Source organism: Otolemur garnettii, unplaced genomic scaffold (genome assembly GCF_000181295.1).
Source record: "Otolemur garnettii isolate 467f Iridium unplaced genomic scaffold, OtoGar3 scaffold00011, whole genome shotgun sequence".
Taxonomy (NCBI): domain Eukaryota; kingdom Metazoa; phylum Chordata; class Mammalia; order Primates; family Galagidae; genus Otolemur; species Otolemur garnettii.
In genome coordinates, this window is record NW_003852406.1 from 30639002 (window position 1) to 30649485 (window position 10484).

General features: G+C 42.5%; 1 protein-coding gene across 1 annotated transcript in view; it reads left to right on the plus strand.

Annotated features, from left to right (window-relative positions):
• Positions 1 to 1496: 1496 nt before the first annotated feature.
• The window catches only part of MORF4L1 (mortality factor 4 like 1), a 29312-nt gene continuing 20324 nt past the window's right edge, over positions 1497 to 10484 (plus strand). The window contains exons 1-2 of the mRNA XM_012801921.1: positions 1497 to 1721; positions 7202 to 7248. Of these exons, the coding sequence (XP_012657375.1) occupies positions 1682 to 1721; positions 7202 to 7248 (87 nt within the window). The 5' untranslated portion in view covers positions 1497 to 1681. The remainder of the gene's footprint in view (positions 1722 to 7201; positions 7249 to 10484) is intronic.

Below are 10484 nucleotides of genomic sequence, written 5' to 3' on the forward strand. Positions count from 1 at the left end.
TTGAGCTATAGGCGCCGAGCCAAGACTCTTTACAAAAACAAAACAAAACAACAACATAAAAGTAAAAAATTGTCTTTAATATAAATATGGAAATACCACAAAGAAAGTGCTAGCATGAAGAAAGTTCCCGAGGATACCCAAAGAACTGTAAAAATGGTTACCGTTGTGGGGGAAACTGTGCAGCTGACAGAGGGAGGTAGGAAAAAGGCTTTCACTAGTTTGGTTTTAAATTTTATTTAAAATTTTTTAAATTAAAAAAGTATATAAGTATTTTACATTCAAAAACATTTTTAAAAAGCGTACAAGGCAGTTTTAGTTGGACAAGTTCCCAAAGAAGCCTTTGTCCTTTTCTTCAACACTCTATGGAGTAGCAGAGATAAGATGACACATATTAAACAGGAATAAGGAAGGTTCTTTCTGGGTTTTGTTGTCAAGGAAGGGGTTGCGTTAAAATTAGGACTGAAGGAGAAATGGAAGTGGTCTGATGGTGCAGTGTAATGCGCATTCAGAGCAGGGCTTGGAAAAGTCGGGAAGAAAAGGTTTGTGTAGGGCCTGAAGGTAGGTTGGGGACTGTTTGTGGAAGGAGTTAAATACCAGGCTAAGGAATGAGGATTTATCTTCGAGTTGACGTTTGTTGAGCGCTTATTCACCGTTGGGCACCACACTACGCCTTTACAGTAATTCTCACAATAAACGGATGGAAAAGATGCTATTTTTGCAAACTAAGGCGTTTTTGAACAGGGAACAGCATGAAGAAATCCGTTCGTTTTGATTGTGTGTACATTCAATACTAGTTTAAAGAAATTAAATGACCAAAAAGGAGCACAAACAGGGCAAGTACACAATCCCGACTTGGTATTACGTTAGCCTCTTACAGAAGGCACACGTCCATCATCTCAAAAAGCCAAAGCCGGCCTGCAGTTTCCCGCTCCGTCTTCCCTGGATTCCCACAGGGTCGGGTCTGGGAAAGGGGTGAGTGGAAGCAGGAGCAAGCAAATGGCCATCGGTCCCGCCACAGCAGCTTGGCGTCGTGATTGCTAAACAAGGAAGCTTCCACACGCGGACCCTGTGTGGTCAGCTGCGGCCCTTAAAGCTCTTTCACGCAGTCACTTCTGGAAATGCTACTGAACGCAGGCTTCAGAGGCAGGGCTAATCTCTCCAGTCACTTGGGCAGCTATCTGGCCTCATCTTGCCCTCAGGACTCCACACCTGGCCCTTTCCCCTTCTTTTTATCCCCGGAGGTTCAACGCCCCCACACCCCGCCACAACTCAGCGGCCCCCTCCCCCGCCAGCTCCGTTCTAATTACACACAAGATCGAATCTGGGCTTGGACAATTGGGGGGAATCACTAGGAAGAGGAATCTAGGGTGGGGGATGGGAACGGAGGGCCCACCAGCCCCTCCTCCAGCCGGCTGCGCCTCAATCCACCCGGGAACTACCGATCCCGGCGTGCCTCGCGGCGGCGCGGGCGCAGGCGGCGTGCACGGCGGGCAGCTGTTGGCTGCAGCCAGGGCTACGCGAGTCGCGGCGCAGTGAGGTATACCGGCGCTGGCAAATCGGGCCCGGGATGTAGAGCTGGCGGTTCTTGACGGCACGTCTGACGCGGAGTTGGGTGGGGTAGAGAGTAGGGGGCGGTAGTCGGGGGTGGTGGGAGAAGGAGGAGGCGGCGAATCACTTATAAATGGCGCCGAAGCAGGACCCGAAGCCTAAATTCCAGGAGGGTGAGTCTGCGCCCTTGGGAAAAAGGCACCTAACGGCGCAGGGGAGGGAGGCGGGCTCGGGGTGGATGAGGTTGGAGGGTCGGAGGCGGCGCGGGTTGCCGCCCAGAGAAGGCGGCTGGCGGTGCTTTGTGCGGGGAAAGCGCATTGCGGAGGGTAATTCCGGCGCGTCACTAAGAGGAAACGCTTTGTGAAGCGAAAATGGCACCCGGTCGTTAGAGTGGGAAAGGGAACGCTGGGCGCGTGGCAAAGCCTTCGTCGAGTGTTTGTTATTGTTCTGAGGAAGAGGCCCGGAGAAAGCAGCCTATTGTAGGGAGGCAGCGGGCACGCCATGGCGGCCGCTAGGGGAAGTGATGTGGCGTGGGGGAGGGGCGGGGCGGCGGCCTCTTCGGGCGCCCGCCACGGCGCCAGGATGCTTGAGCGCTAACGGCTGGTGGTCCGGGGCTGCCGGTAGGCCCAGGGTGGTCGCATTTGTTGGAGACGCCAAGCTCCGGGGGAGGGGGGGATGGGCTTCCCGCTCCGGGGCGGGAGAACTGCGTTATAAAATGGCCGCTGCAAGATGGCAGCGCCATCATGGCCGTCGGTGTCGCAGCTCCGGGGCCGACGTAGCGCCTCCTTCCCGAGGGCTGCGCTGGCGCCGGCGCCTCGGGCTTAACTCAGCTTGGTGGGTGGGGACGGAAAGGAAAGAGGTGCGAGATGAGCCTTTTTCTGAGCTTTGTGTTGCCTGGAGGCATCACTTTGCTCTCCGCGGATCGCTATGCCAAGACCGTGCGCTTACTCTTGAGTGCGGTCTCGCTGTGCAATTGCTCGTAAAAAGTACATTGAAATGCACCGTTATATGGTTTGTGCATTTACAAGTCGCATTATGTTAACGTCGTTTTTAAGAGAACAGTGATTGTTTGACTAGTTGCACAATTTGATCAACGAAGTTTTAAAGTTTTTTAGGCGGCGCCTGTGGCTCAGTGAGTAGGGCGCAGGCCCCATATGCTGAGGATGGCGAGTTCAAACCTGGCCCCGGCCAAACTGCGGCAGAAACTCGCCGGGCGTTGTGCCGGGTGTCTGTAGTCCCAGCTACTCGGGAGGCTGAGGCAGGAGAATCGCCTAAGCCCAGGATTTAGAGGTTGTTGTGAGTTGTATAACGTCAGAGCAATCTACCGAGGGCGACAGAGTGAGACTCTGTCCTTTTGGAAAAAAAAATTAATTAAAAAGTTTTTTAATAATTGGCTTTTGATCGGCGTGAGTTTTGGCTGATGTTAGAATCTGACTTTCAGTAGAAGGACAGCTTTTTCAATTTTCATAATTAACCCATCTGTTAATATTTTACCGCATATATTAAGGTGGAGGTCTAATAGTAAACTATAAAGAAAGTAAAACTAGACAAGGAGGAACACTATAACAATTCTCTTTCTTGCATTGATACGGATGTATGCCTTAGTTACCAAGATACGTATCTAGATGTTTGCGTTAAGTTTCTTGTGGTTTTAAGCATTTTTTAGACTTTAATGTTAGAATTAACTTTTAGAATCATAAACTCCAAACCCAAGAACAGCATATTTTAACTTTCTGGAATATTTAAGGAGTTTTTGGGGTGTTTTTGGTAATGAATGACTGGTAATCCCTAGACTTGAGAAGCTGTTACTGTACTTCCTGTGAATTCATTATCTTACTAAGTATTTAGAGCAGGTATTGATAGTACAGAGACAGTAGAATCTCTGTAATTCAGAGATTCTGTAAATTTGGAATTGGGAAAAAATGTTTTTTCTTGATAAACTGAAATTTAGCATTTCAGTTACCAATGTATCCCCTCTCCCCAGAAAAAAAATCCACAGTAGTATTTATAGTGAATTTTTGTATTTCAGTGTTTCCATTGTGGAAGATAAATTCAATTACCACCTAGTTGTGAAGGGTATATTCGTCTGTCACTTGTGCTACTTCAAAATTAGGGCAGTTACTGGATCAGTGGCTAAGTCTTGTTTAATACCTTGAAGAAGGAGCTCTTTTGTGGAACATGACATTTAAGATATTTTGATAACTTTTAATACAGTTGGTTTCCTTTGTAATACTCTTTCTTATGTACTACCATAGTTGACCACTTCCCTTAAGACCATCTCCCTAATTTTCATAGACTTATGTACAAATCAGTATAGTAGGCCTAGTTCCTTATGTTGACCAGTGAAGCCAAATGCTCAAAACTTTCTTCAGACTGTCAAAGTTCAAAAAGGAACCTTGACTGTTTCTACCCATAGGGAATAAGGGCTTTAGCTATAAACTATAGTGGGATGGTAAAGTAAGGAAGATGATAGCAAAGAATAATTTGTTTGCTGGTATAGTGGTGTAATTGAAGACCTGTAGGAACCAAAGTGCCCCTAGGTAAGGTTTTTGAAAGCTATTTAAGAGAGTGCACTTACCATTGCTTTTCAGGTGTGTTCTCTGTTCAAGTTACAGAACTAAGTTGTATAACCACCTTCTTAAAAAAACAATTTTTTTAGTATTTTTTTCTCCTTTTTTTGAGACAAAGTCTTTGTCACCCTTGGCAAAGTGCTGTGGAGTCATAGCTCATAGCCACCTCAAATTCTTGGGTTCACGTGATTCTCTTGCCTTAGCCTTCTGAGTAGCTAGGTCTACAGGTGCCTACTACAATGCCTGGCTATTTTTTAGAGATGGTCTCTTGCTCAGAGTAGTCTCAAACTCCTGAGCTCTACCTACCTCAGCTTTTTAGAGTGCTAGGATTACAGGCATAAGCTGCCTTGCCCCGCCGGTTTTAGTTGTTAATGATGTTCAGAGCATACCTTGTAAGGTAAAAAGGAGTATTTAGTGCTGGCAGAACTATCTTGAAACACTGCATATGTTACAGTAGAAACATAAGTTCTCAGAAAGCGATGTCTGCCTTCTCCCCACGATTCCTGTAAACCCCAAAGTTTTTTCATTTAATAATGGTAAAATATATGTTCTAAAAGCAGGTTTTTAAGCACAGTGACTGCTTTGCACTCCACTTTATCTTCTGTTTGAAGTTATTAAAGCATAGGATAAAGAATATTGTTGTTGGGCGGTGCCTGTGGCTGAAAGGAGTAGGGCGCCTGCCCAATATCCCAGAAGTGGTGGGTTAAAACCCAGCCCGGGCCAAAAATTGCAAAAAAAAAAAAAAAGAATATTGTTGTACAGCTAACTCATTGTTGAGGGGAGACCCCTTTTTAATGTCTTGCCAGGAATTAAGAGATTGGCTGATGCTTCTCTTTGATTTGGGAGAATGGGTAATTGAGATTTCAATTAACCTTGAGTTTGAGAGCTTTGGGCAGATTTACTTCTGTAGTTTGATGCTACAATGGATTAAGGGTGGAGAGAAGCATATAGAACCATATCTAATATGGTGGTTTGCTGTTTTCCCAGTTATTAGTATTTATGCCTTTCTGAAAAATAGACATTTATTATCCTTGGTCATACTCCTGAGCTGTATGTTTTTTCCATAGAATCCTAGGGCCATATAGCTAGAATGCAAGTTAGAGGACCTCAGTTTCAATGCAATCAAGTTGGCAACAGTAGGAAAAAAATAGTAGGTCATTTTTCAGAGTTCCTTTAAAATGTACCTGGAAGCTATAACCTAATAACAGCCTAAGAATAGGCGGAATGGGTGGAGGGAGGGGGATTGGAGGGTTCACTTCTGAGGTTTATCTTATAAGGGCACAAGTGAATCTTTCTAAGAGTAGAATGTGAACGTTTTAAAACAATAAGAAAATGACATGAAGGCTTAGTTAACCAGTTTGATGGAAGTGTTTGGGATTGTGTGTGAAAACCCCACACTGTACCCCAGAAGTGCATTAATGTACATAGTTACCATTCAATAAAAAAAAAAAAAATAATAATAAAAATAAAATGTACCGGGAAACACTGGTCTGATCTTGGTACTGCTGTTTATTACTAGAATACTTTTCCCATTTTAGTTCCAACCCATGGACTGTTAAAAGAAGGGTTCTCTGATACTGTTACCTTAAATCACCTACTTCTGTGCTTTTGTACAAATTTCCCTGTCTGAATCCATTCCTGTAACTTTTCCAAAGTACGTCATCAGTCACTCTCCTTATTGTTTACTAAGATATTTGCAATGTGAAATCCAGGAAATTGTTACCAATTATTTACTTATCAGTGTTCTGTATAATCTGACAGTGCTTATCATAGGCATATGAAAGATAGCTGAAAATACGCAGATTGGCTATGGAATGACTACTGTATTTCAGGTTGAAGGTTTGTTAAGTTGTGAGCAGTTTGGAGAACTCTTAAAAGCAATAATTTGAAACATGGTGAAACCCATATTATTCAGTAGGCTATTTCAGTTTTAGAGCTAAAAAAGAACTGATGGTCTATTGGATTCTTGCCTCTGGGTCTGTTGAAGCCAAGTGGGCTGAAAACGTGTGGGAAATATATTTCTGCTGTAATCAAGTAAAATCTGAGGTTTTGCTGAAAATTCTGCCTGATGAGCAGAGATGGCTTTGAAGATTTAATATGGCCTCTGACGTTTTGTTTAGTTTTGCAAGTCTTTTTTTTCCTCACCAACACCTGGAGACATTTATTTGGTGAGTTTAGGGAGAAATAAAACAAGGAAAAGCTGTCATCTCTCCTCACCCTGTCTGGAACCCCCACCTAGTCTTGTAGGTCTTAATGTAAGCTCAACAAGTGTGTTAGGATTTTTTTTTTTTTTTTTTTTGCAGTTTTTGGCTGGGGCTGGTTTTGAACCTGCCACCTCTGGCATATGGGGCCAATGCCCTACTCCTTTGAGACACAGGCGCTGCTCAGGATTTTTTTGTTACTATTTTTTTTTTGTTCATAGAAGCAGCCCACACCTAGAATGTCATTGAACACATTTGAGGAGTGAGCATACTGGGACCCCTTAAAAGACGATCCACCCTATCTTTGATGCAATTGAAATTTTAAAGTTTAGAATATTTTGAGGGGGTGCCTGTGGCTCAAGGAGTAGGGCGCTGGCCCCACATACGGAAGTCGGAGGTGGGGTGGCGGTCGGGGGTGGGGTGGCTGCAGGTTCAAGCCTGGCCCCTGCCAAAACTGCAAAAAAAAAAAAAAAATTCACTCGGGTTTGGAAATGGAGATAATAGGTAGAGGGTAAGGTCCTAAATTTAGAAAACCACATGTGGAAAAGCATTTTTTAAAGATTGTATTCACACAGTTAAAACTAACCAACCACAATAGGTACCTGCAGTTTTATTTGCTTGCTTAGTAGATGATAGATGATTTGATGATTTACGGGTAAATAAATTGACATTCCCAGAAATTGTTTTTTTCTTGTTTACATCAGATAGTTACGGTGTTTTTATTGTAGGATATGGTCCAACTTTGATCCAAAGTGTTGCCCACTGTATATAATCTAGTCTTACCATTTTTCCTAGTTTTGGAAGAATAATTGTGATGGTTGTCTCAGATGGGACTATATGAAGAGAAGTTACTATTAATCTATTTCTTTTTTACTTTTACAGGTGAGCGAGTACTGTGCTTTCATGGGCCTCTTCTTTATGAAGCAAAGGTATGACAATCTCTTTTCTTTTTTAAAGTTGGCCAAACCTAGTGACTAGATCTTGTTCATTTCAAAATTTTCAATGTTAATATTGTTGTTTTAGCCAGTAAGAGTTGCCCTTTTAAGGCTCATAGTTAATAAATATCCCATCTTTTTCTTACGGGTTTCTTACCCCTTGTTCAGTCAAATAAATTATGCTACACTTTCCTACCTTTCTTACTGACCTGCTAGATAGACTATTTGAGAGGAATGATAGAAGGTGAACATTGGTTGTAGGAACAAGTAGAATTTTGTAGTTAATGACTTGGTGAGAAGACATTGCCTGTTATTTTTATATGCAAATATAATATGCCAAGTACGCTTTGAGCTAATTATTGAGGTTAAACTAAATGCTGATGTTATAAATTAGTATATACTGGCCAGGCACAGTAGCTCACACCTATAATCCTAACACTCTGAGAGGTTGAGGTAGGAGGATTGCTTAAGCTTAGGAGTTCTAGACCATCCTGAGCAAGTGTGAGACCGCAGCTCTGCTAAAAATAGAAAAATTAATTAGGAAAATTAGCCAGGCATTGTGGAAGACACAGGTAATCTCAGCTACTTAGAGGCTGAGGTGAAAAGATTACTTAAGTCCAATAGTTTGAAGTTGCTGTGAGCTATGATGACATCACAGCACTGTGTCACCAGGGCAACAGAGTGAGATTCTGTCTCAAAAAAATAAACTTTTGGTTATATGTTGGTTTGTCAGGCAGAGTGTGAATTCTGGGGATCTTCCTACTGTCTGTGTCAGTGTTTGACTTGAAAAACTGATTTTACAGTTAGCCAAAGATAAATAGGAGGATGCATTCTACGTCAAAAAAAAATGTTTTTTAGGTTTTTTTTTTTTTTTTTTGGAGGCAGAGTCTCATTTTGGTGCCTTTGGTAGAGTGCATAATAAGCTCACAGCACCCTCAAACTCTCAAGTAGCTGGGACTACAGGCGCCTGCCACACTGGGTCTCGCTCTTGCTTAGGCTGGTCTCAAACTACTGAGCTAACGTAATACACCTGCCTCTGCCTCCCAGAGTGCTAGGATTACAGGTATGAGCCACTGCGCCCGGCCTTACAAATAATTTTTTATTTTCATGATGAAAAGGAATGCATAATTTCCAAAGTTTTTTCAGAAAAATAGACAATTTACGATTAATACATAGGTATGATGGGCAAATTTTGGGTCTGAAATACAGTTTCTCTGTACTTGTTTTGCAAATGTATGTGTGAGTTAGGTCTAAAAACATAATATTTTGAAAGTCAGTTGATGTATTTTCCAAGGGACATCATACAGTGGGTCATTGATTTTACTAGGTCATCAATAAATTGGAAGTCTAGACTATTGCCGTATTTTAGTACTTACACCAATGTACTGTATATTGCATTGTTTTGTTTTTTTTGAGACAGAGCCTCAAGCTATCCCCCTGGGTAGAGTACCATGGCCTCACAGCTCACAGCAACCTCCAACTCCTGGGCTCAAGCCAGTCTCCTGCCTCAGCCTCCCAAGTAGCTGGGACCACAGGCGCCCGCCATAACGCCTGGCTATTTTTTGGTTGCAGCCATCATTGTTTGGCGGGCCGGGCTGGATTTGAACCCACCAGCTTAGGTGTATGTGGCTGGCGCCTTAGCCACTTGAGCCACAGGCGCCGACCCTGTATATTGCATTGTTGATAAAGGCTTAGTAAAAGTGCAGCCAGTACTAGATAGGAAAATGAAATACATATGACTCTGAGTTCTATGCTAAACTCTTAGTAGTTAACTATATACTCAGTGCGGCTAGTAATTTTTAGCATTTTCTGTGTGCCATACACGATGTTCAGAACTCTGTACTTCTCAAATACAATGTATATGGTTATGATTTCATTTTTAAGTCTTAATAACATTTAAAAAAATCTATTTCAATAGATTTAGGGTACAAGTAGGTTTAGGGTACATGGATGAATTGTATAGTGGTGATGTCTGGGTTTTTAGTGCACCTAATAGGTAATTTTTCTTCTTTCACCCTCCTAGCCTTCCCTTTTCTGAGGGACCCTGTCTCCAGGGTCCTGTGTACAACACTATAAGCTTCTGCATACCTGTAACTTAGCTTGCACTTGTGAGAACATGTGTTTGGCTTTCCTTCCTGCATTACTACTTGGCTTAGGATAATGGCCTCCAGGTTCCATTCAGATTGCTGCAAAGACATTGTTTAATTCTTTTTTATGGCTAAATCGTGTTCTGTAGTGTACATAACCATATTTTCTTTATCTGATCCTCAATTGATGGACACTTAAGTTGATTACATCTTTGCAATTGTGCATTGTGCTGTGTTGGATGACTCTTTTAAGTATTAAGACTACTTTTTTGATGATTGTAGTTTTAAAGAACGAACACATTATGAAGTACAGAACAATATGTTTAAAGGCAATTTTTGCACAAATTCTTAGTGAATGTTTTATACAATATGTATCTGAAAATAGACTTTAAAGTGTTACATAGTTCAGACTAAGTTTTACTACTTTTAACTTGTCTTTTGAGTACATACCTAATGTATTTTTGACTTTCTACGAAGTTGGGTATAGTGGCTCAGACCTAACTATTAACTACAGATGAAGCTAGCCTTATTTTAGGTGTAAGGACGTCTTTTGGCAAAGCCAAGTTTAGAACAGCTCGTAGGAAAATCATGATTTTGAATCACTCAGGTAAAGGTGGATTTCTTTATTTAGCAGTGAAAATAAATGAAATAAAAGACTGGGTAGACACAATCATCAACCACTGATTGATGCTCAAGGACCACATTGAAGGAAAAAAGGGAGGGGGACTTTAAAAAAAAACAAACCAAAATAGTCCTGCAAATTAATCTAAAATATGGTCTTCTTGGCTTGGCATCTGTACATGGTTCAGTGGCCAGGGCGCCAGCCACATATAGTGGGCTGGCAGGTTTGAACCTGGCCTTGGCCAGCTAAACAATGACAACAGCAATAAAAAAATACTGGGTGTTGTGGTGGGTACCTGTGTTTCCAGCTACTTGGGAAGCTGAGGCAAGAGAATTGTGTAAACCTAAGAGTTGGAGGTTGCTGTGAGCTGTGATTTCATAGCACTCTACTGAAGGCAACATAGTGAGACTGTCTCAAAAGAAAGTATGGTCGGGCGGCACCTGTGGCTCAGTGGGTAGGGCCCCAGCCCCATATACCGAGGGTGGTGGGTTCAAACCTGGCCCCGGCCAAAGTGCAACAAA